General features: G+C 35.1%; 4 protein-coding genes across 4 annotated transcripts; all 4 read right to left on the bottom strand.

Moving 5' to 3' along the window:
• Window positions 1-585: 585 nt before the first annotated feature.
• Window positions 586-2,056, bottom strand: LOC137823625 (probable disease resistance protein At1g62630). The gene is made up of 2 exons (XM_068628834.1): window positions 1,516-2,056; window positions 586-1,154 (listed from the first exon to the last, which is right to left on the bottom strand). The coding sequence occupies exons 1-2, from the start codon at window positions 2,054-2,056 to the stop codon at window positions 586-588; spliced, it is 1,110 nt and encodes a 369-aa protein (XP_068484935.1).
• Window positions 2,057-2,109: 53 nt separating this feature from the next.
• On the bottom strand, window positions 2,110-5,495 carry LOC137823619 (disease resistance RPP13-like protein 4). The gene is made up of 3 exons (XM_068628827.1): window positions 4,934-5,495; window positions 4,143-4,833; window positions 2,110-2,293 (listed from the first exon to the last, which is right to left on the bottom strand). Exons 1-3 carry the CDS (start codon window positions 5,493-5,495, stop codon window positions 2,110-2,112), a joined length of 1,437 nt encoding a protein of 478 aa, XP_068484928.1.
• Window positions 5,496-7,959: 2,464 nt separating this feature from the next.
• LOC137823613 (disease resistance RPP13-like protein 4) lies at window positions 7,960-8,793 on the bottom strand. Its single transcript, XM_068628820.1, has one exon. The coding sequence runs from the start codon at window positions 8,791-8,793 to the stop codon at window positions 7,960-7,962; it is 834 nt and encodes a 277-aa protein (XP_068484921.1).
• Window positions 8,794-13,381: 4,588 nt separating this feature from the next.
• On the bottom strand, window positions 13,382-15,221 carry LOC137823610 (disease resistance RPP13-like protein 4). The gene is made up of 2 exons (XM_068628817.1): window positions 15,091-15,221; window positions 13,382-15,005 (listed from the first exon to the last, which is right to left on the bottom strand). Exon 2 carries the CDS (start codon window positions 14,999-15,001, stop codon window positions 13,382-13,384), a length of 1,620 nt encoding a protein of 539 aa, XP_068484918.1. The 5' UTR covers window positions 15,002-15,005; window positions 15,091-15,221.
• Between the last annotated feature and the right edge of the window lie 10,751 nt (window positions 15,222-25,972).

Here is a 25,972-nt window from a genome sequence, read left to right as displayed (position 1 = left end):
AAGTTAAGAGATTTGTTGGGTATGAAGGTTGTTCCAAATCAGAATTAAGGGAGAATGTTGGTTATTAATTCAGATTTTATTAGTCTTAAATTATTTACTGTAAATATTGCATTAGTGGTTAGTTTACAAGACTGTTAGTATTCCTATTTTATAGCTTCCAGTAATTGTAATTTTATTATATATATTATTGAAGTAAATCAAAATGAAAGCACCAGTTCAACAGTTTTGCAATTTCGTGCAATTACGTTCAATAAGTTTCTACAACTTTTTGCCTTATGTTATTTCCTTCAATTAGTTTCTACATGTAGTTGTTGTTTTGGCTAACGAGACAATGTAGAACACGTTATATATGACACTTAATTGGAATGTAAAATGTTTAGTAACAAAGATAAATCATATTTATTTTTTTCCTTATTTTTCAACTTTTGCTCACTCTTATAGGAACAATATAGACATTTGGGATTAACATATTCAGATAACAAAATAAGTATACACAACATTTTTAGAGAACAAAATAAGTATACAAAAACATTTTACTACATGAACTTAACTTAACCTTTATTTTTAATCAGTATCTGATTCATATTAGAAGGGCCATTCATGCTCAGTGTATGAATGGTTTGAGATTTGTTTAATTTCTGCATATTTGAGCATAGGAAACAATAATTTCAAATAGTTTATGTCGACATTCAATTTCTTAAGGTACTTGAGACGCAATATGTCCAAGTTATAGGATTTAAAATCTACTTCCATACTTTCCAGTTTTCCTCCAGTTATATTTAGCTCCATGCATTTCCCTAAATGCCTCTCGCCATACAAGCATCCTCGTAAACTCTTTCCAGGAAAACATTCTAGATGCAACTTCATCAAATTTGGTGGCAAACCGATAAGAATATTAGCATACCTTAGGTCAGAATTACTCCAAGATATTTTGAGACGCTCCAGTGCTAAAAACATTTCCAAAGTTGTAAACTCCCTATCCCTGATCATGGCCTCACGTCCTATATGTATGCTAAGTTTCCTCAGTTTTTTCAAATATACAAGATGTGGTATTCTGCAAGAAGTCTTTTCAGGAGTATTTATTACAAATCCCTTGAGTACTTGGAGATTAGTGAGCTTCTCGATCCCCTTTGCATACCCTCTAGAAGGAAACACTGGGACAAAATCAAATGTGTGAGACTTTTCATTAATGAAATATCATTAGGTAGTGTTTCCAAATTATGGCAAGCTTTCAGATCAAGAATTAGTAGTTTCTCAAGTTTAACAATGGAGGATGGAAGCTGGAATATTCTAGATATCCCACGGAGACTAAGATATTTCAACTGCGTTAGATATCTCAACTCTTTCAAGAATTCTTCACTCCCAACTTCAATGTGATGCAAAGGTGAATCTTGCCAACGCCCAAGTTGAAGCACCTCTAAATTCATAAATTTCTTAACCCATTGTGGTCTATAATTCAGATAACTTGCTCCAACATTGAAAATAATATGTATAGATAATCAAAATACCAATCACCTAGTGTCACTTCTTTTTGCTCAAGCTTTAACCAATTCAGTCTAGTATTCCTAAAAGGAGATACTCGGAAAATATATCCATCATGGTGTACGTCTTTTCTTGTTACAAACAATTCCATCTGACGACGGAAGTCAGGAAGAATTCCAAATTTATTGATAGAGGGACCCTTTCCATTACCATAGCGTAGAATCACTTTCGAACACAAAAGCTCATCAATCAAATCCTCACCCAATTTCTCTGCTATTTTGTTCTCTGTACCTTCAACGACACCCTCTCCAATCCACAAATTAATTAAATTTCTCTTCCTTATGACAGCATTCTCAGGGAAGATTAGGAGAGTCTTCATGATATCTTTTGGTAGAGAGTCTAGCCGATGATAATCAGTCCAAGTCCATTTCTTTTGAAGGGGTTGCTGCAACTGTTGTGATGAGTGAAATTTTTGCCCACCGTTGTGATTCTCCTCCTTAGATGAGTCAACAAAACCATCCATTGGGAGCAACTTGTGAGCAGAATCTCTGATTCTCTTACAAATGTCATCCATGTCTTCATCCAGCTTCCTGCGGTCTAACTTGCGAAGATGATCATACACCTCTGCTAGTGTGTCAAGCAATTCTTCTTCACTCTCACAAATACATCCTCTATCTTGTTCAGATCCAACCTCAACTTCGCATCAAATGATTCATCTCTTCCCCTTTCATGGAATTTGCTCCTTGCAGTTATCAACTGCTTCAGCAAAACATGTATTGCTTTCATCTTGTTTGTTCGAATCGACATTTTACTGCAAACAAATAAATAATACAACGTCACCCAATTTTTATACTATATAAATTCATTTTTGTGTGCATGTATGCACTCACACCTACCTTTAGAGGCAAAGAAGGAAAGAAAAGAAGAAATAGAAAATAATAATTGCAATAGCTAATATGTTATGGAAATGATGGTAGACTCTTTAGAATGATGTGAAGAAAAGAAAAGGTGTCCATAAGTAGAAAAGTTGATGGAAGATGATAGATGATGCATGAAGAAAGTATAGATATAGTTGATATGGAGGGAAGGTAAATGATATAGTTTTAGTATGATATGAAGGAAGGAATTGCATCACAAAACTTTCACGTCATTCTTTGAACCATTCCAAACAATGTTGGATTCTTCACGCTTAGTTTATTCCTTGAAAGAGACAATTTATAATATTTGCTATGCTTTCAAATAAGGATTTCATTAGTGACTCATGAAGATACTTGCGCAATGATTTATGATTTGGAGATTATTTTCAGAGTTGTTGAGTATGCTAATTTCAAATTCGAGCAAAATTGTTTGGTTTCGGAAAAAAATAAAACTTAACTGTAAAAATAATTTTTTTAAATGGTTTTTAATTTTTTTGATCGAAGTTTGATATTTAAAAATTCAGTTTTGGTTGATTTTCATTTTTTTTTATCAAATTTGATTATTTTTTTAATTGATTAGATTATATCTTTCTATAAAAATAGTAAGAACATTATTAGTTATTGATGAGGTTGTATATTCTTTGGAAAAGTTCAATTACTCTTGAAATTTGTGTCAGAAGTGATCTTCATGGTGATTATATTAATCTGCCACAATTGTTATTCAAGTAAATTGTTGTCAACAATCCTGCAATATTGGTAAATGCATCAAAAGTATAAATTCTTAACTTCTCTTTGAATCAATACTACTTAAGAACAAAGAGGTCTTGCACAAAAGATTGCAATTGGGAAAACTGAAGACAAAAGCTTTCTTATTCTTCTTTCCTGAACTGCACAGATCTACATCTTTTACGTCTACTTGTGACTAATTTTGGTGGATAAATCAATTGCAGCCTTTACAACAACAAATTTAGTGAAATCATAATGTTCAAGATTTATCTTTGATTACAAATATAATTAAACTATATTATATAAATAAAGCAGACAAATCCTATGAGAATAAATTAAACTTAAAAATTAATTTTAAGATGATGATAGTATTTTTTGTTTTTATAAATAATTTCTTTAAAAACATTAATATTTATTTAGTCATTATTGACTTATTATTTATGTTGGGGAAAAATGTGTTCAAAATTTAGCTCTAAAGTTTAGATGCTTAGAATTGAATTTGAATTCTTGGCATATTGCTGTAATTGTTATTTTGGCTAAGGAGACAATAGAGAACACATTATGCATAACATTAATTGGAATATAAAAAGTTTAGTAACAGAGATATATCATATTTATTTAAGTGTACACAACATTTTTAGAGAACAAAATAAGTATACGAAACATTTTACAACATGAAATTAACTTCACCTTTGTAATCAAATTCATATTAGAAGTTCCATTCATGCTCAGTATATGAATGGTTCGAGATTTCTTTAATTTCTGCATATTTTAGTTCTGGAAACAATGATTTCAAATCGTTTATGTGGACATTCAATTGCTTAAGGTACTTGAGACGCAATATGTTCACGATCCCCCATTCAAAATTAACTTCCATACTTTCCAGTTATATTTAGTTCTATGTGTTGCAGCAAATTGCTCGTGTCAAACCAGCATTCTCGAAAACTCTTTCCAGGAAAACATTCTAGATGCAACTTTCTCAAATGTAGTGGAAAAATGACTTGAATATTACCATACCTTGTGTCAGAAACACTCCAAGATATTTTGAGATGCTCAAGTGTAAAAATATCTCCCAAACTTTTAAAATCCATATTGCTCATCACGACCCCACTTCCTATATGTATGCTGAGTTGCCTCAGTTTTTTCAAATTTACAAGGTCTGATATTCTGCAAGGAGTCTTTCCAGGAGTACTTATTACAAATCCCTTTAGTACTTCCAGATTAGTAAGCTTCTCGATCCCCTTTGGCATTTCCTCTAGTAAGCAACATTGGGACAAAATCAAATGTGTGAGACTTTTCATCGATGAAATATCATTTGGTAGTGTTTCCAAATTATGGCAAGCTTTCAGATCAAGAACTAATAGTCTTTCAAGTTGAGCAATGGAGGATGGAAGCTCAAATATTCTTGATATTCCACGGAGGCTAAGATATTTCAACTGTGTTAGATTACTCAACTCTTTCAAGAATTCTTCACTCACAACTTCAATGTGATGCAAAGGTGAATCTTGCCAACGCCCAAGTTGAAGCACCTCTAAATTTGGAAATTCCTTGACCCATTGTGGTCTAAAATTCAAATAACTTGCACCAACATTGAAAATAGTATGTGTAAAGTAACCAAAATCCCAATCACCTAGTGTCAGCTTTTTTTGCTTAAGCACAAACCGTTTTATTCCAGTTTTCCGAAAAAGAGATGCATATCCAGGATGGTCTACATTTTTTTCTCTAACATACAATTCCAACTTATGACGGACGTTAGGAAGAATTCGAAATTTATTGATAAGGGGATCCTTCCCATTACCATAGCTTACATTCCTTTGCTGTTTTGTTCTCTATATCTACAACCAAACCCTCTCCAATCCACAAATTAATTGCATTACTTTTCCTTATGACAGCATTCTCAGGAAAAATTAGGAGAGATGACAAGCAATCTTTTGGTAGACGGTCTAGCCGGTCATAATCTACCCAAATCCAACTCTTCTGATTGGGTTGTTGCAACGGTTGTGATGAGTGAAATATTTGGCCACCCTTGTGATCCTCCTCCTTAGATGAGTCGTCAAAAGCATCCATTGGAACCAACTTGTGAGCAGAATCTTTGATTCTCTTGCAAATGTCGTCCATGTCTTCATCCAGCTTCCTGCGGTCTAACTTGCGAAGATGGTCATACACCTCTGCTGATATGTCAAGCAGTTCTTCTTCATTCTTCTTCACTCTCACAAATACATCCTTTATCTTGTTTACATCCAACCTCAACTTCTCCAACTTCTCATCAAATGATTCATCTTTTCCCCTTTCGTGGAATTTGCTCCTTATTGTCATCAACTGCTTCAACAACACAGGTACTGCTTTCATCTTATTTGTTCGAATTGACATCTTACTGCAAATTTAACAAACTGTTTTTTTTTTGTGTATATCACTCACACCTACCTTTATAGTCAAAGACAGGAAAAAGAATTAAGAAATACAAAATAATAAATGCAATAGCAAATAGTTATGGAAATGATGCAAAAGAAAAAGTGTGCATAAGTAGAAAAGTTGATGGAAGATGACAGATGATGCATGAAGGAAGTATAGTTATAGTTGATATGGAAGGAAAGTGAATGATGAGATGAATTTGCAATTTTAGTACGACATGAAGGAAGGAATTGCAGCACAAAAGTTTCACGTCATTCTTTGAACCATTCCAAACAAACTTGGATTCTTCATTCTTAGTTTATTTCCTTGGAAGAGACAATTTCCTTCAAATCAAGGATTTCATTAGTGACTCATGAAGATACTTGGGCAATGATTTATGATTTCGAGATTCTTTTCATAGAAATTGCAACGTGGAGAAGGACATGTTGATGGAAAAGGTACAGTTGTTTTATTTTAAGAAGAGAAATGACATAAAATCCTATTTGAACATAAATGACAATACGGGCCATCTTGAGCTCACAATTAATGAACTCATTTACATGCAACATCAGATACTCACCCTCAATCCAATCACACTTTCAAACTCAACTCCCTTTTCTGTAATAACATCATATTTTTTGGAAGCCGCAAATAACTATTTTTATTTGGTACATTTTTTAAGGGTTTTTGTTTGGTAAAAGATTTGGTATGTTGAGTGCGGAAGTGAGTGACAGAAAGATGAAAGATGGACGGAAGATGGTCCCTATTGTGATTTAATTTAGAAACTATTTAACAATAATATAAACTAATTTAGAAATCAAACATTTTTTTAGTTTCTAAAATGGTCTATAATTTAGTCACTATAGCAACTAATTATTTTTTGTCTCTAAAATTAGTTTTTATTTCATGATTTTCTTGTAGTGACTGTTTGTTTCTCTAAAAAAATTTATCAACAATAAAGATTAAATAGATAAGAACCACTTCAAGGGTGGTTCAACCCTTATACAGAACTATAATCATCCCCTAAGCACAAAACAAAGATCTAAACCAACATCCAGTCAAACAGATAGGATAAATCCAACACACAAAATCAACACTAAATCATATTCACGCATACCAGAGGATCAAGACACCAGTCAAAGTAAGAAAAACAAGCTAATGGTACCTTGGAGACGACTCACGACCAAGCCTTTAATTGAATAAGAGAAAACACTTATGAACCATTCACCACCCCTCCTTTAAAGATTATCTTATTTTTTAGAATCCAAATTTCACTTACTACAACGTTCCAAATTGTCCCCCACACTGCATTAACGGATTTGGGTGTGTTATACATCATAAACTGTTGAAAATGAACACGTAGATCAGAATGGTCCACGGACGCCAAACCTAACCAAGCATAGCACTGACTCCAGACAAGCCAAGTTAACCTGCACTTGAAGAACAGATGACTGCAAGACTCCTCTTCCATCCCGCACAAAACACAAATATTGTTCTCAGTCACTACACCTCTCCTCACCAAATTATTCTTGGTGGCTAGCTTATTTTCTAATTAACACCCTCCAAACAGTTATATGGGCGGGTGGCAAAGCTTTAGTCCTCCAAAACTTTACATACATGGAATTGTTCTCCCCCTTTTATCTCATCCCTTAAGAAAGCATAAGCAAAATTAACCGAGTAAGAAGAAGACTTGCCATCCTTCCAGACCCATTTGTCATCCAAATCCCACTCCATCCTCAAACCTTGGAGCTTCAAAAGAAGTTGACTATCTGAAACCTTTTCCCACTCAAATAGGTTCCTTCTCCAAGCTAAATTTCACTCCCAAATACCATCAACCTAAATCCCATACACGACTAACTTAGGCTCGGAATGAGTGCTCAAAGTACTCAGCCTCGAAAAAACCCTCTTTAAAAGATCACAACCCACCTAATTATCATCCCAAAACCTGATTTTCGTCCCGTTACCAATCTTCCACTTGAAACGATCTTCAAAACTCCTTCCCCAACTTTCCAACACAACAAACCTCCTTCAAGTTTTTTCACCAAAGAGACTCCTTAACATTATTCCTTTGATCTCTCAGTCTTTTCCAACCTCCGTATTTGGACTCAAGAATATCCTTCCACAAGCCACCTTGTCCGTCCCTAAACGTCAAATCCATTTTATCTATTTAGTCGTTACTAATTATTTATGTTGCAAGGACAAGTATGTGTTCAAAATTCACCTCTAAAGTTTACATGTGTTTAGAATTGAATTTGAGTTATTAGCATTTCCAAACAGTTGTAGTTGTTATTTTTGGCAAACAAGACAATGTAAAACATATTATTCATAGAACTTAATTGGGACATAACAAGTTAAGTAATAAAGACACATCTTATTTATTTTTTCCTTATTTTCTAACTTTTGCTGACTGTTACACGCATACTCTTACAATATATAATTCATATTAAGTCCATTCATGCTCAATGTGTTCTGAGACTTGTTTAATTTCTGCATATTTCAGTCCAGGAAAGAATGATTTCAAATCGTCTATATCGACTTTCAAGTGCTTAAGATACTTGAGACGCAGTATGTTCACGTGCCACCATTCAAAATCTACTTCCATACTTGCCAGTTTTCCTCCAGTTATCTTTAGCTCCATGTTTTTCCACAAATACCTCATGTCATACAAGAATTCTCGAAAACTCTTTCCAGGAAAACATTCTAAATGCAACTTTCTCAAATTTTGTGGCAAAGAGAGCTGAAAATTACCATACCTTGGGTCAGACCCACTCCAAGATATTTTGAGATGATCAAGTGTAAAAATTTGGCTCAAACTTTCAAAGTCCTTATCTTTGATCACTGCCTGGCTTCCTATATGTATGCTGAGTCGAGTTAATTTTTTCAAATTTACAAAATCTGATATTCTGCAAGGAGTCTTTTCAGGAGTACTTATTACAAATCCCTTTAGTACTTGGAGATTTTTTAGCTTCTCGATCCCATTCGGCATGCCCTCCAGAAGGTAACACTGAGACAAAATCAGATGTGTGAGACTTTTCATTGATGAAATATCATTAGGTAGTGTTTCCAAATTGTGGCAAGCTTTGAGATCAAGAACTAGTAGCCTCTCAAGTTCAACAATGGAGGATGGAAGCTTGAATATTCTTGATATCCCCCGGAGACTAAGATATTTCAACTGCGTTAGATTTCTCAACTCTTCTAAAAAATCTTCACTTCCAACCTCAATGTGATGTACAGGTGAATCTTTCCAACGCCCAAGTTGAAGCACCTCTAAATTCATAAATTCCTTGATCCATTATGGTCTAAAATTCAGATAACTTGCACCAACATTGAAAACAGTACGTATAGAGTAACCGAAATGCAAATCACCTAGTGTCACTTTTTTTTGCGCAAGCTCTAACCGATCTTGTCCAGGATCCTCTACATTTTCTTTTGATACAAGTGATTCCAACTGGCCATAGGCGCTAGGAGGAATTTGAAATTTATTGATAAGAGGATCCTTTCCTTTACCATAGCGTACAATCACATTATATTTCAAAAGATCATGAATCACATGCTCACCCCATTCCCTTGCTGTTCTGTTCTCTATATCTATAACCAAACCCTCTCCAATCCACAAATTAATTGCATTACTTTTCCTTATGACAGCGTTCTCAGGGAAAATTAGGAGAGATGACAAGCATTCTTTTGGTACATTTTTTAACCCTTCATAATCTACCCGAGTCCAACTCTTCTGATGGGGTTGCTGCAACTGTTGTGATTGGCCACCCTTGTGATCCTCCTCCTTAGATGAGTCATCAAAAGCATCCATTGGGAGCAACTTGTGAGCAGAATCTCTGATTCTCTTGCAAATGCCATTCATGTCTTCACCAAGCTTTCTGCAGTCTAACTTGCAAAGATGGGCATGCACCTCCGCTAATATGTCAAGCAGTTCTTCTTCATTCTTCTTCACTCTCACAAATACATCCTTTATCTTGTTCAGATCCAACCTCAACATCTCCAACTTCCCATCAAATGATTCATCTCTTCCCCTTTCATTGAATTTGCTCCTTGTTGTCATCAACTGCTTCAGCAACACAGGTACTGCTTTCATCTTATTGGTTCGAATCGACATTTTACTGCAAACAAACAAATACATACAATGTCACCCAATTTTTTGTACTACATAAAGTTTTTTTTGTGTATGTATGTATACACTCACACCTACCTTTAAAGTCAAAGACAGAAAAGAAAATAAGAAATAGAAAATAATAATTGTAATAGCGAATATGTTATGGAAATGATGGTAGACTCTTTAGAATTATGTGAAGAAAAGAAAAAGTGTGCATAAGAAGAAAAGTTGATGGAAGATGATAGATGATGCATGAAGGAAATATAGTTATAGTTGATATGAAGGAAGGAATTGCAGCACAAAACTTTCACGTCATTCTTTGAACTATTCCAAATTTATTCCTTGAAAGAGACAATTTATAATATTTGCTATGCTTTCAAATGAAGGATTTCATTAGTGAGTCATGAAGATACTTGGCCAATCATTTCTGATTTCTATATTCTTTTCAGAGTTGTTGGGTATGCTGTTTTCATAGAAATGCCAACGTAGACAGTGATTTATTAATTTGTCATGATGAATTTTGTGAAATATTTGTTTTACCTTTGTTTTCTTTTCTATCAAATATTAGAGTTTAATGGATATTAAGTTGTCAATGCAAAAAATTCTACACTATTAATCAATAAAAAAAAAATCATAGAACTTTTGTCTCCGAGTAAACTGTATTGTTAATTGTTAATGTATAATATATTTTCTCACATTATATTTACTCGTTATGCTATCAATTTTAATTATAATCAATGCCAATTTAAGTATACTAGATGTGTCGCATTTTTATTATAATAATAAAAGATAAAAATATAAATTTTATAATAATGATTGAATTATTTTTTTATTAAATTTTATAAAAGTTATGTTCATAAAAATAATTATAAAATATAAAGAGTAAAATAATAAAATAAATTATATTAATAAAGGTATAATTAGTAACGTAAAATCGTTACATAATAGTTATAAAAAAAATCTCTTTTATTAATACTTATAGATATCAATTTAAAAGAAAAAAAAATTAAGATATTTTCAAAACAATGACACCTTTAAAATTACATTAGGGCAGCTATATTAAAAGACAGAAGCTAACCATGAATCAAAAATAAACGTTTGACATTCTTTGAAATTATCAAACTAAATGGAAAAGTTATATTTCATTGATCTACTTTAAAAATATATTTTATCAATTTATACATTATTTTATAAAAAAAATAATCAATTACTGGGGACTTCTATTTTAGACTAACATGACTAGAATATTAAATATTATAAAAAAAAATTATACTCTTTATATACAATCCAATTTGATTGGAGAGATATGTTCCATATGTTATACTTATCTATAAGTAATTACACTAAATTATTGTTTTATTTTTAATACGTATGTTATACATTGATATATTTTCTATATACATATATAATCATTTTAATACTGTCCCTCAAGTTGGTGAGTAAATATCATTGTTTCGCAAAGTCATGAACTGATCTTTCCTAATAGACTTAGTAAATATATTTGTGTTGACTTTCCTCGACAAGTGTACCGAATCAACTGTAATATAGTACTCTTTAAAGTATGAATGTCGAACCCACAAGGAATAATTCTAATTAAGAAATTTTGTTATAAAACTAATCAAGTATAGAAAATAATTGTGAAAACTGGTTCATAATAAAATTAAAGATTTCACAAGTAACTCAAAGTTCAAGATTTGATTCAATAAGTAACCAAGATAACTTATCAAATATAGATAAAAGTACTTGGGGTTGAATTGCTTCTACCTATGTCATCTATATTTTGGAATAATACAATATATAATACTCAAAACTACTTATTCTTGATGCTGTAATTTAAAGTCATTCACCTTATTCCTCACAGATGAGATTTATAAGATAATTTCTTAAACACTGATTCCTCAGATATCTAACAAATCATCCAGCTTTATGAACAGAATTATGATGCAACCAATAACCTGAAATCTATTCCTAGCATTATAAGTTATCAAGTATTTTCGTCTATTTCAAATCCTTAAAAATACTTTTCAGTTAAATTTCAGGATCAAAATCAAGACTTCATTGATCAAATAGAATCTAGCAATAAACATGAAACGAAAATATAAAGAACAAGTAGAAAAGATAATATTATATTTGAACAAAGACCAACTAGGCCGGATGGGACACATAGAAATGCAAAAAGCAAGAAGGGAGAGGACGCACCCCAAACATTCGACACACCACGTGAAAAGTTTGCATGGACGCCCACGTGTTGGAATGCAACTAGATCGGGGCCACGTTAAGTTCCCGAAGGACACCGGCCGTGAAAGCATCAAAAGGAAGGGACACTTGGAGGTCCAAAAAAAGAAAACTATACATAAAAAAGAAGGGGGTTCGGTAGATGATCGCTCCCTATACACACGGTCCACCAAGGAACAAGGACCGAAGGCCAATAGAGACTACTCAGCGGAGACCTCCAGGACAGGAACATTGTTCAAAATTTCGGCCACTGAGGCGTTCGTACGAAAAATGGACGCCACCTCGCACACCTTGGGGTCAACCCAAGCAAGCCCCACGTGAGGACATGGTCGCTCACATGAGGCCGACCTGTCCAACGCATTACCAGCGTCGTCACCCGTCACCTTCTCAATCGGAGGGGCAACGTCCCCAACCGCCCCGACCGAGATAACCTTATTAGATGAGGAAGAAGAAGAAGAGGAAGAAGAAGACGGAGAAGACGATGAACAAGAGGGAGGTTCAGGAAGAGGAGACCGAGCGGAGGTAGAAGAAGAAGTCGGACGCGAATGAGTAGACATAACTAACCTTGGGACGAACGAGGAAAGTGACTAAGGTCGCTCGGATTTGTTCAAGTATCGGAGCTCAATCAATATTAAAATTGTAAGAGGCAACTATTCCCAGCCCCTATTTATAGCCCGAAGGTGTCTCGGAAACCCAAACGTCACAAGATCTCAGCCGTTGGATTTGCTTGATCCAATGATCCACATCGCTTGGCGCCCAAAAAACCCCTCATAAATGCGTGCCAATGACTCGCTCAGACACCGCTTACTCTTACTTCACCCATCATTACACAAACCGCCCGAGTCCCACTTTTCAGACTCTTCGACTGTACCACCTCTCGGGCCTGGGGGGCAACTGTACTGGTACGACCGGCCGAGTCACCAACTCGGCCAGCTCGAGGACCAAACTGTGACCCAAACGATAGAGTCGATCATGTCGCACACGTGGCCAACCGACACATAACGCTCAAGCCAAAGGTTGACCGGATTAGCGAGACTAATCCATGGTTAAGGGTGACCTAACACAACCCTAATCGTAAAACAACCCCTAACCTAGCCCAACAGCGAATGTCCATCAAGGTAATATAAATATCATGCATTTCAAGGAGAAAGGTACGTCATGATCTAAAGTACTCTGACTACCGAGTGTCGATACCCCACTGACTTGAGCGTTGGAGTGCTTTCTGCAGGTACCCCACCCGCCTGAGGAGTTGGACGACCTGGAAGGCGAACGCATCAAGGAGCATCAAGAGCGTGAAGCTGACCGGACACGTCAGCAGGAGCGATCGTTCTCCAGGTCCCCAAACCCGTTCGAGAACAGTTTTTAAAAAAATCAATTTGGTGCCAAGGTTTTTTTTCTAAAGCTTCAATTTGGTCATTTACATAAGTTTCCACCAATGACATTAACGGTTGATGACGTGACGCACACAGTGTTATTGGTCTAAATATGTGACGCGCTGAGACTATAGTCTTGGGTTTAGGGTTTAGGGTTTGGGTTTAAGGTACTTGAGACGCAATATGTCCACGAACTCCCATTGAATATCTGCTTCCATACTTTCCAATTTTCCTCCAGTTATATTTAGCTCCATTTGTTGCTCCAAAAGCCTCGTGTCAAACATGCATTCTCGAAAAATCTTTCCAGGAAAACATTCAAGATGCAACTTCGTCAAATTTGGTGGCAAAATGAAAAAAATATTACCATACCTTGGGTCAGACCCACTCCAAGATATCTTGAGACACTTGAGTGCTAAAAACCCTTCCAAACTTTCAAACTCCCTATCCCTGATCACAGCCTCACTTCCTATATGTATGCTGAGTTGCCTCAATTTTTTCAAATTTACAAGATCTGATATTCTGCAAGGAGTCTTTCGAGGAGTACTTATTACAAATCCCTTTAGTACTTGGAGATTAGTTAGCTTCTCGATCCCCTTTGGCATTTCCTCCAAAAGGCAACATTGGGACAAAATCAGATGTGTGAGACTTTTCATTGATGAAATATCATTAGGTAGTGTTTCCAAATTATGGCAAGCTTTCAGATCAAGAACTAGTAGTCTCTCAAGTTCAACAATGGAGGATGGAAGCTCGAATATATTAGATATCCCACGGAGACTAAGATATTTCAAGTGTGTTAGATTTCTCAACTCTTTCAAGAATTCTTCACTCCCAACTTCAATGTGATGCAAAGGTGAATCTTGCCAACACCCAAGTTGAAGCACCTTTAAATTTGGAAATTGTTTGACCCATTGTGGTCTAAAATTCAGATAACTTGCACCAACATTGAAAATAGTATGTATAGAATAATCAAAATGCCAATCACCTAGTATCACTCTATTTTGCTCAAGCTTTAACCGATTTAGTCTAGTTTTTTGAAAACGAGATTTTTCCAAATTATATTCAAGTCGGTCTACATATTCATTTGTATATGATTTCAAGTGACGACGGATGTTGGGAAGAATTCGAAATTTCTTGATAAGGGGACACTTTTCGTTACCATAGCGTACAATCACCCTACATTTCAAAAGATTATCAATCACATCCTCACCCCATTCCTTTGTTGTTTTGTTCTCTTTATCTACAATCAAACCCTCTCCAATCCATAAATTAATTGCATTACTTTTCCTTATGACAGTGTTGTCAGGGAAAATTAGGAGAGAGAACAAGCAACCTTTGGATAGATGGTCCAGCCGGAGATAATCTTCCAGACTCCAAATCTTCTGATGGGGTTGTTGCAACTCTTGTGATGAGTGAAATATCTGGTTGCCCTTGTGATCCTCCTCCTTATATGAATCATCAAAAGCATCCATTGGGAGCAACTTGTGAGCAGAATCTCTGATTCTCTTGCAAATGAAATCCATGTCTTCATCCAACTTCTTGCGGTCTAACTTGCGAAGATGGGCATGCACCTCTGCTAATGTATCAATCAGTTCTTCTTCATTCTTCTTCACTCTCACAAATACATCCTTTATCTTGTTCAGATCCAACCTTAACTTCTCCAACTTCCCATCAAATGATGCATCTCTTTTCCTTTGGAATTTGCTCCTTGCTGTCATCAACTCCTTTAGCAACACAGATATTGCTTTCATCTTGTTTGTTCGAATCGACATTTTACTGCAAACAAACAAATAGTACAACATCACCCAATTTTTATACTACACAAATTCATTTTTGTGTGTATGTATATACTCACACTTACCTTTAAAGGAAAAGACAGAAAGAAAAGAAATAGAAAATAATAATTGCAAAAGCAAATATGTTATGAAAATGATGGTAGACTCTTTAGAATGATGTGAACAAAAGAAAAAGTGTGCATAAGTAGAAAATTTGATGGAAGATGATAGATGATGCAAGAAGGAAGTATAGTTATATAGTTGATATGAGAGGGAAGGTAAATGATGAGATGAATTTGCAGTTTTAGTATGATATGAAGGAAGGAATTGCAGCTCAAAACTTTCACGTCATTCTTTGAACCATTCCAAACAATGTTGGATTGTTCACGCTTAGTTTATTCCTTGAAAGAGACAATTTATAATATTTGGCATGCTTTCAAATCAAGGATTTCATTAGTGACTCATGAAGATACCTGGACAATCATTTATGATTTGGAGATTCTTTCAGAGTTGTTGCGTATGCTGTTTTCATAGAAATGCCAACGTGGACAGTGATTTATTAAGTTGTCATGATGAATTTTGTGAAAAAATTGTTTTACTTTTATTTCCTTTTCTATCAACTATTAGAGTTAAATGGATATTAAGTTGTCAAAGCAAAAAATTCTACACTATTAATCAATAAAAAAAATCATAGAACTTTTGTCACCGAGTAAAACTGTATTGTTAATGTATAATATATTTTCTCACATTATATTTACTCGTGATGCTATCAATACCAATTTAAGTATACTAGATGTGTCACATTTTTATTATTATAATAAAAGATAAAAATATAACTATTATATTAATGATTAAAATATTTTTTTATTAAATTTTATAAAAAACTATGTTCATAAAAAATAATTATAAAATATAAAGAGTAAAATAATAAAATAAATTATATTAATAAAGGTATAATTAATAACGTAAAATCTTTACATAATACTTTAAAAAATTACAATTATTATATAATCATGCTAAATCTTATTTGATATTTTAATAGTTAGATTATGATTTTTTTTTATCAACAATAAGCAATATATATCTAAGAATCACTTTGGGGATGAGTCAACCCGTATAAAAAAATCGGATACATCCTTACATCACACACCTTCCTACTAACAATTCAAAACTAGCCCTGCCAAAAACAACAACCACACAACAGCTAAAGCGAAACAAGGCAATCCAGAGGAACAAAGCATCAATTAGAATAAGAGAAACAGCAGAGGGGAATTTAGAAGTAATCCAAGACCAAACCTTCAATTGAGCCAAAGAAAAGATCTCAGAATAGTCCAACACTCCACCTTTGAATAAAATCTTGTTCCTGTGACTCCAAATCTCACTAACCACCGCAACCCAAATACTCCTCATCCCTAAATTGATCGACTCAGAAACATTACACATCCTGAACTACAAAAAATGAGAGTAAGAACCATGGGGGTAATCGACAAAATGTCTAACCACTTAAAACAAAGGTTCCACACCAACCAGGTTATTCTACAATAAAAAAAAAATAGATGATTAGTATCTTCCTCTTTTACCCCACATAAACAACAAAGAACTCTTTCGATCGCAATCTCGCGTCTAAGTAAATTTGCCGTAGTGGCAATCTTATTTTTCAACACCCTCCAAACGGTAACGTGAGCAGAAGGCAAGGCCTTAATCTTCCAGAACCAACAAAATATCCTCGACCACACCTCCTCAGACCTCCCTCTAAGCTTCCTATATGCCAAATTAACAGCAAACACTTGAGACTTGTCGTCTTTCCAGACCCACCTATCAACTTTACCAAGACAGGGCACGAATCGTGCACTGCCTCGAGGAGTTGACTAAGTTGGTCCTTCTCCCAATCAAAAAAATTCTTCCCCACGCCAAAGATCATGAATCTTGATTTGCGTTCATCAAGAAAAATTATTAGAGTAATCAATTGGGAATTTAATATAAACTTTAACATTGAATTTTGAATTGATATAATTTTAAATTGTTTTATTTTTTAAATATTTTTGTTCCTTTAAATTTAGTGAATTTAAACTCTTTTATTTGGATATTTTTTTAATTACCACTAAATTTAAAAATTTATTTAAATATCAAATAATTATTAAAAATTAAAATATATCAATCTTAATAATATTTTTTAGGAGATCTTGATTGATGTTATTCTTTGTTCTAAGTTATTTAATATTTTTTTCATTTTATATTTGCAATACTTTTTCTTAATTTAGGTTAAACAATATTATTTTCAAGTTATGAATATTAAGACGCTAGAGAGTCCAATCAACACTAAACAATCTATCACCTATCAGATGGTCTCTAATACAAAAGTCTACATATCTTGATGATAACAAACACTATAAGATGTCTTAAGAAGTCTAACAAATCCTACTAAATGTATAAATTTAGTTAAATACTCATTAGGCCTTCCAAATTGTTTAATCTCATCAGACAATCTCTAAAGAGTCAATGACAAACGATATACTTGGAGTGCTACATGCCAGACATTCTAAATTATAAGTCAATATCAATGAAGAAGATGAGCAAGACTCACTAGATGATCTTACTATAAAGAATCAACATATCAAACCGTCTATAGAGTAAATCCAATAGATAATCCCTCTAATGAAGACACATCAGATGATCTAGTTTTCGTCTTGACATTAGACAAATTGTAAAGTGATCATATGACATAAAGAGAACATTCAAAATAAAGAATGTTGTCTAAGTAAACAGTTCAAATACAAAGAGACACATCAAACAGTCTCACAGCATATGAATGCTTCAGATGGAAACTACTTGAAAATTTGGAAATATGATTATACTTGAAAATATGATTTTATATTAATTTGGAAAGTACTTGAAAATTGATTTACAGTGAAATACTTGAGAAAAAAGTGTTGATAATTCGTAGAATATTAAAGATATTATTTTAGTGATACTCGTGCTTTATTGTGTTGATTATAATGGTCAATCATGCTTATATTGCTTCTAGAAATTATGAAGGGCTCATAAATGTGCATATAAAGTTGGTAGTCAAAGTTTCCTTATCAAGCGTCTAATAAGAAAATCATGAAGCAAGAGAACATGATTTGTGTTGAAGATTATTGAAGCCTACAAAGGATGCTACAAATATCGAACTAAAACGGGGAAAAAAGTGATATGATGCATTAAAGGTTCATATTTGAACATTTCATATTGAGCATCTAATGACTACTTTACGGCAAGTGCATCCTGTTGTCATAAGTAATAATTTGCCCCTAAGGACAGATATCGAACTCACATGGAACAGTTAAATAATCAAGTAAAAGATTCACTAGATAGAAAACTAAATAATAAATTTTGTTGTAGTTTGCTATCATTGCAATGATTAAAATGAAAAAAAAGTCAAAGAGTTTGTTGGTTCAATTGGAAAAATAGGATTAAGGGTTCATCCTTCTTACTCTTTTGTATTTTGATTAACATGATAGTATTTTATCCTTTGATTTATATTGATGCCCGTATAAAAATCATTTATATCGATTTTTTCGCATATAAAATTATTAAGTCTCCTAAATATTGATTTCTCGCATATTTATAAAAACTTCTTTCATTATGTTTAGACATTGATCGCAATTAACATTTCAAATTTATTTCTAACATTCAAATATGTTAAGCATTATCATTTGGGTTAGAAACTTAGAAGTACTTTTCAGGCAAATCTAAGGATCTAGATCATAGAAATAAGCATTACAAACAAAATGATAAATATCAATCAAGAATAAAATATTTTTTTAAATATCACCTCAATACATAAAAGTTTGAACATATTACTCTCAATCCCAAATGGTAGAATTAGTCACGCATGTTGGTTGTTAAAAGCATGGAGAGCAAGAAAAGAAGATCATAATGTTTCTCCTTGACAGCTGCCACATCTAGGATGTCTAAGACCTTCTATTATTCCAATTGGATTCTAATCCACTCAATGATGTGGAGGGATGTGCCTCATATTTAACCTAGTTAGGCTTGACCCTTGGACGTTATTGGGCTTGTTTGGGCGAGTTGCAGGAAAAAAGGCCCAAAGTGATCTTGTCTGGGCGAGATCCTCTAGAGGCATCTGGCTTGGGTCAGTTTAGGCGAGTTTAGGTGAGTAGTGGTGCGTTCTAGCTTTTTTTTTTGTGATCTTCATGACTCGAGGAGAATTTAGAATATTTAAAATATATAGATATTTCCCTACTTTAATGTAAACATTTATTATTATGCAAAAGTTATATGGTTTTGTAATATACTATAAATAATTATAAAGATTGAGAAACATTTATATTTATAAGCTTATGTTATGATTAATCTAAGAAAATCTTATTATAAAACAATCTACTCCCAATTTATAATTAAATAACCATTATTTGTAGTTGAAGTGTTACAAATAGAAGCGGGAGTGGAGAGAAATGCGAGCAAAGAGAATCGTGAATAGAGAGAACCAGGAGTGGCGAGAACTGGTAGTGAAGAGAATCATGAGTAGAGAGAACCGCGAGCAAAGAGAACTGCGACCAGAAAGCACGATGCACTACCACACAGCGAAAGATCAGTGAGTTTTGCATGACCGGAGAAGAGAACAACATAGCACGACAAATGAGGTGCTCTTGCAACATCTTTGCATGAATATAGAAACACGAATACCCAAGTTCAGTGATTTTCTTCACAATAAGTTCAACCCGATTCAAGGAATTGCAGAAAATGATTGACAGAGATTTACCTTAGATAAAACAGTATTTAGTATTTAGGCAGTGGAATTTCTGCCTCTCTTCCACAAATGCATAATATTGTGTAATTTCTGTTCTAAACTTTATCTTATAAGTTTGTTTTTAATGAAAGTTAAGGTTTAAAGTTCACTTCTAAATATGGTATCATAGTCAGACTTATCAAGTTTTGATGAAATCGAGAAAGAAGTTGAATCTGTTAACGGAGTGCACCAAAAGCCTACCTAATCCCTATAAATATTGTATATTCTTTTCTTTCCTGTACCATGCAATATAACAACAACACACGTGTTTACTCTTTCTCTCTAGCGCCTCTCTCTCTCTCTCTTATCTTACATGGTATACAGAGCTTTTTTTTCCAGCCATGTCTTCTTCATCTTCTTCATCTTCTTCCACCTCTGCTCCAACAGTCTCTTCTCCTTCTCCTTCTCCTGTTCAGCTTCACACCTTTCCCACTGCCCTTTCTCTCAAATTAACGGATGATAACTTTCTGGTTTGGAGCCAACAAGTTCTTGCTCAGGTAGAGGGACTCAATCTTCTTTCGTTCTTGGAATCTCCCCTCACCCCCCCTCAGGTTCTTGGAACCACCGTCAACCCTGCCTTTCTCCTTCACAAGCAACAAGATCATTTGCTTGTTGCTTGGCTTCTTGCTTCTATGTCTCCTTCCATGCTTACACAAATGGTTGGATTACGATCGGCTTCTCTCATCTGGGACAAGTTAAATGTCTACTACGCTTCCCACACTCGCGCCAAGGTTCGCAAACTCAAGCTTCTGCTCAAAACCCCTAAACGTGATCGCTCCATCTCTGCCTACCTTCTTGATATCAAGAAAGTGGTGGACTCTCTCGCTGCCACTGGTTCTGCTATCACGGCTGAAGACCACATTGATGCTGTCTTGGATGGTCTTCCTGAAGAGTATGATGCTTTTATTACGTCCATTACCTCACGTCTTGATCCCTACACTATTGAGGATATTGAGGCTCTGCTTTTTGCTCAAGAAGAACGGTTCGAGAAGCACCGCTCTCTTGAGCACTCTCTCGTCCAAGCTAATGTTGCTTCCAGCACCTGGAACCCCTCACCTTCCTCTACTTCTGTATTTCGTGGCCATAATGTGCGTGGTGGTCGCGGTTTCTTCAGGTCCCATACCAACACCAAACGGTATCAATCTTCTCGTGGCCCACATTCTCCCTGGATTGCTCAGTCTTCCTCCACCGCTCCTGCCCGGGTTCAATGTCAGCTCTGCTTCAAATATGGTCACACGGCTCTTACTTGCTGGACTCGTTCTGATATCAAGGGACCTTCACCAATTTCTGCTAATGCAACTTTCTTTTCGTCGTCTTCACACCCTGCTCATTCTGAACCTTCCATCTTGGGCACTCCTTCAACTGTTCAAGATCCTTTGTGGTATCCCGACACTGGTGCCACTCATCACATAACCCATGATCCTTCTGTTTTCTCCTCCACCAACACATACACTGGTAATGACTTCGTTCACCTCGGTAATGGTTCAGGTATGCCCATTCGTGCTTTTGGCTCTGCCGTTCTTTCTTCTTCCAACTCTTCTCCCTCTTTCAAACTCCATAATCTTCTTCATGTGCCTTCTGTTAACAAAAATCTTATCAGTGTCTCACAGTTTGCCCGTGATAATGGGGTGTTTTTTGAGTTCTTTGTTGATCACTGTTTTGTCAAAAATCAGGTTACAAGAGAGATTCTTCTCCAAGGCAAAATTCATGATGGTCTTTATGTTTTTCCACATTTACAACGCTCTGTGCCACCCTCTGTTCATATGCACCCTGCTGTTCATACTGCCTCTACTAACACTTTGCTGAACAGTTATGATATCTGGCACCAACGTCTTGGCCATGCTTCATCTCGTATTGTTCACCATATTATGCGTTTACAGAACATTACCTGTAATAAAACTACTACTTTCTGTGATGCCTGTGCTAAGTCTAAAGCTCATCAATTACCTTTCTCTCGTTCTTTAACTTCTTACAATACACCACTCCAACTTGTTTTTGTTGATATATGGGGTCCCTCACATACTTCCTCCACAAATGGTTCGCTATATTACATTGCTTTTCTTGATGCATTCTCTCGGTTTACGTGGTTCTATCTTCTTCACTCTAAGTCTGAAGTAACTTCTGTTTTTTTACGCTTTAAATTGTTTGCTGAAAAACAAACTGGTTTTTCTCTCAAAGCTCTTCAAAGTGATAATGCAAAAGAATTTCTTGCTTTAACAAAAACCTTGCAACGCTTTGGTATTGATCACCGTCTTACTTGCCCACACACACACCAACAAAATGGTTCTGTAGAAAGAAAACATCGTCACATTGTTGAAACTGGTCTTGCTCTTCTTGCTAGTGCTTCTCTTCCTCTCACTTATTGGGCTGAAGCGTTTACATCTGCTGTTCACATTATCAATGTTTTACCTACCATTGTTCTAAATGATATTAGTCCCTATGAAACTCTTCTTGCTATTAAACCTGACTATAAGTTTCTTAAAGTTTTTGGGTGTGCCTGTTATCCTCTGATGCGTCCTTATAACCAACATAAATTTGATTTTCATTCCTCCTTATGTCTGTTTCTTGGCTATGATCCTCACAGACGAGGATACCTCTGCCTCACTACTGGTGGTAAGCTCCTTGTTTCACGCAATGTTTTGTTTAATGAGTCTCTGTTTCCTTATTCTCTCACAGCTAACCCTTTTCTATGTTCTTCTACCTCTGATATTTCTGCTTCTTCCCCTGCATCTCTCACTGTTGTTTCCGTTCCTCCTGTCGCCACTCCCGCTCCTCGTGCCTCCATCCCCACATCCTCACGTCACACGGAGTCCTCTCCACCTTCGGCTTCATCCCCTATTTTTCCTACCGAGCCTTCTCCTGCACCACCTACTAACACTCATCCCATGCTCACTCGTGCCAAAGCAGGTATTTCCAAACCTAAATTATTTCATTCTTCCATTTCTCCTGACCTTTCTGAACCTCTTAACTATAAACAAGCCATGGCTAATCCACTTTGGTTTCGTGCCATGCAAACTGAGTATGATGCTCTCCTTCACAACAAAACCTGGACACTGACTTCGCTGCCTCCCAACGCCAATCTGGTTGGCTGCAAGTGGGTTTTCAAGAGAAAGTTCAACGCTGATGGTTCTCTTGAACGGTACAAAGCCCGCCTTGTCGCCAAAGGATTCCACCAACGTGAAGGCCTTGATTTTTCCGACACCTTCAGTCCTGTTGTCAAGCAAACCACCATTCGTATCGTGCTCACCATTGCTCTCTCCTCATGTTGGCCCATTCACCAGCTTGACATCAACAATGCCTTCTTGCATGGTGAGCTTGATTCACCGGTTTACATGCAACAACCTCCGGGATTTTCTTCCAGTGATTCCTCTCAAGTTTGTTGTTTACACAAAGCCATCTACGATCTTAAACAAGCACCACGCTCCTGGTTCCAGAAACTGTCTCACACTCTTCTCCACATGGGTTTCCTCCCTTCCAAGAGTGATACTTCCCTCTTCACTCGCTTCACTCCTACTGCAACATTGTTCATTCTCATCTATGTTGATGATATCCTGGTCACTGGTAGTTCGCATGCCTTGGTGCAGCTGTTTATCACACAACTCGCCTCTCACTTTGCCCTAAAGGACCTCGGTCGTTTGCACTATTTTTTTAGGAGTGGAAGTCACCTGGCACGCTCATAATTCCATGCATCTCTCTCAGTCCAAATACATTCGTGATCTTCTCCACCGCACCGACATGCTTCATGCTAAACCTCAACCCACACCCATGGTTTCTTCCCTTCGTCTTACCGCTGATGGTTCCACATCTGTTGAGGACCCTACGCTCTTTCGCTCTATCGTCGGTGCCTTACAGTACGTTACCATCACTAGACCCGAACTGTCCTTTGTTGTCAACCGTGTTTGCCAATATATGCACAAACCTCAGCAATCTCACTGGAAAGCTGTGAAACGAATTCTTCGCTACCTAGCTGGCACCTCGTCTCATGGTCTTCATCTTCGTGCTTCTTCGTCATACTCCATCATCGGCTTCAGCGACTCCGACTGGGCCACTGACCTAGACGACCGCAAATCCACAACCGGTTACTGCATCTTTCTTGGCCTCAATCCAGTTTCATGGGTCTCCAGGAAGCAGAAAGTAGTTTCGCGCAGCAGCACAGAGGCGGAATATCGGAGTGTTGCTGCTGCCTTAACTGATATGATCTGGATTCAATCTCTTCTGCATGAGTTGCGGATCCGTTCCCCTACACCACGCCTATACTGTGATAACCTGAGTGCTGTTCAACTTGCTGCAAACCCCATCATGCATTCTAGGTCTAAACATTTTGAACTCGACCTTCACTTCGTCAGGGATCATGTCCTTGATAAGAGTCTCACTCTCATTCACTTACCATCTCAGTTTCAAGTTGCAGACATATTAACTAAGCCTCTTTCTGGCTCTCCCTTTCACTCCTTCAAGTGTAAACTTAGGGTGTTTGATAAATCATCCCACCTAAGTTTACGGGGGGCTGTTAACGGAGTGCACCAAAAGCCTACCTAATCCCTATAAATATTGTATATTCTTTTCTTTCCTGTACCATGCAATATAACAACAACACACGTGTTTACTCTTTCTCTCTAGCACCTCTCTCTCTCTTATCTTACAGAATCAGATGTTCTATTGAAGGTTGGTACTTTGGGGAGCGAAGCTTATCAGCCTGAATGAAAATTATATAAAACCTCATTATTGCCATTTTTTTTTCGTTTTGATAAACAAAGAATTCATTATTTTGTGCAGAAGTTACAGATACAAAGGGGAAACAAAAGAAAGCTAAGAACAAGACACATGACATATACCAAGTCATTCTCTTCGTACATCACCATCCATTAAACATTCTAACATTTCCAACCAAATTCATCGTGTAAATGAAGAACTGTACCGAAGACTCCAAAAATAGAAACCTCTTATCAATAACAGTATGAATGTCACTAATAGAAATTTAACAATGTCACTAATAGAAATTTAACATAAGGGACCAAATTATGTATTTTTTTAAAAATTTGGAATCAAATTGATTTTTTTTTTTTTAAAAATTATTGTAGTAAATTGAATATTCACTACAAGAAAACAGCCAAATAGCTTCCAAATTTCTGCGTGGGTCATTTTCGGATGCTACTATCGTCGGCTAAAATGGCGAGAAACCCACGCAAAAATGAAAATGGACGCAAAACGGACGCACTTATGGATTTAATGTTTTTTTTTTAAACAGTCCAATTTGCGTCGGTCCAGGCCCACGCATATGCATCGGCTGCGTCCCACGCATATGCGTCCGTCACAACCCACGCATGTTTATATTTTAGGATTTTAAAATTATTAATTTAAATTTATTTAATGTATAACAAATATTTTAATATTTAATTCTTTATTGTATTTATTTTAAAATTATTTCTTTAATATTATAATAAATTATTTAATTTATCAAATTTTAATATAAATTAGTTAAATTAAAATTATTAAATTAATTAAGTGTTTGATTTAAAATTAATTTAGTAAAAGAAAAGATCTATTTAAATTATTTAAATGTTATATAAAATATTTTATTATTTTAAAAATTATTTATTTTAAATTTATTTTATTTATATATTGTCATAAATATTTTTTTTTAAATTATGATATAAATTAGTTAAATTAAATTTATTAATTTGAGGAAGTGTTTAATTTTGAAATTATTTAAATGAAGTTATCTTAAAAAGTTTATAAAGATTTGAAAACATGTAGAAAAATAATAATTAATTAAAAAATAGTAAAAGAAAAGTAAAAAAAAAATGCGTATTTAAATTTTGTAAATATTATATAAAATATACATAAATTTAAGAATATAAATTCAAAATGAAGTAATTAATTAATGCAAATGGTAATGGATGTATTTAAAAATAGAGAATAAATTTTATCTAAAAATGTTTTATTTGGTTTAAGAAAAAAAAAGTTAGATAAAACTTTTCATTAGTAACTTAAATAAATTTAAATGTTATATTTGTGCAATAGCTTAATGAACTAGGATTTTTGTTTTGATATCCATTATAATTTTAAAGATGTTATTTCTCATAAATGAAGCATAAGATCATCTTAAAGAATTATGTATATGATACAAACATATTAAGACTAAGTGCGTGAGTAAGTAACTTATTCTTAATTCTTAA

The sequence above is a fragment of the Phaseolus vulgaris genome, chromosome 8, assembly GCF_000499845.2.
Source record: "Phaseolus vulgaris cultivar G19833 chromosome 8, P. vulgaris v2.0, whole genome shotgun sequence".
Classification (NCBI taxonomy): domain Eukaryota; kingdom Viridiplantae; phylum Streptophyta; class Magnoliopsida; order Fabales; family Fabaceae; genus Phaseolus; species Phaseolus vulgaris.
The sequence above is the reverse complement of the archived record's forward strand: the minus strand, read 5'-3'. Positions and strand labels throughout refer to the sequence as shown.

Bases quoted from the DNA above. Each gene is read 5' to 3' on its own strand.
- LOC137823625 (XM_068628834.1), bottom strand. From the start codon at position 2,056: ATGGATGACATTTGTAAGAGAATCAGAGATTCTGCTCACAAGTTGCTC. The intron at 1,155-1,515 runs GTGATTGGTATT...ATTTTGTCCCAG, and splicing joins GCAAAAAGAAGTGACACTAG to TGTTTCCTTCTAGAGGGTAT.
- LOC137823619 (XM_068628827.1), bottom strand. From the start codon at position 5,495: ATGTCAATTCGAACAAATAAGATGAAAGCAGTACCTGTGTTGTTGAAG. The intron at 4,834-4,933 runs GTAAGCTATGGT...AAAAAAATGTAG, and splicing joins GAACAAAACAGCAAAGGAAT to ACCATCCTGGATATGCATCT. The intron at 2,294-4,142 runs GTATGGTAATAT...ATTTGTTTGCAG, and splicing joins TGGAGTGTTTCTGACACAAG to TAAAATGTCGATTCGAACAA.
- LOC137823613 (XM_068628820.1), bottom strand. From the start codon at position 8,793: ATGAATTTAGAGGTGCTTCAACTTGGGCGTTGGAAAGATTCACCTGTA.
- LOC137823610 (XM_068628817.1), bottom strand. From the start codon at position 15,001: ATGTCGATTCGAACAAACAAGATGAAAGCAATATCTGTGTTGCTAAAG.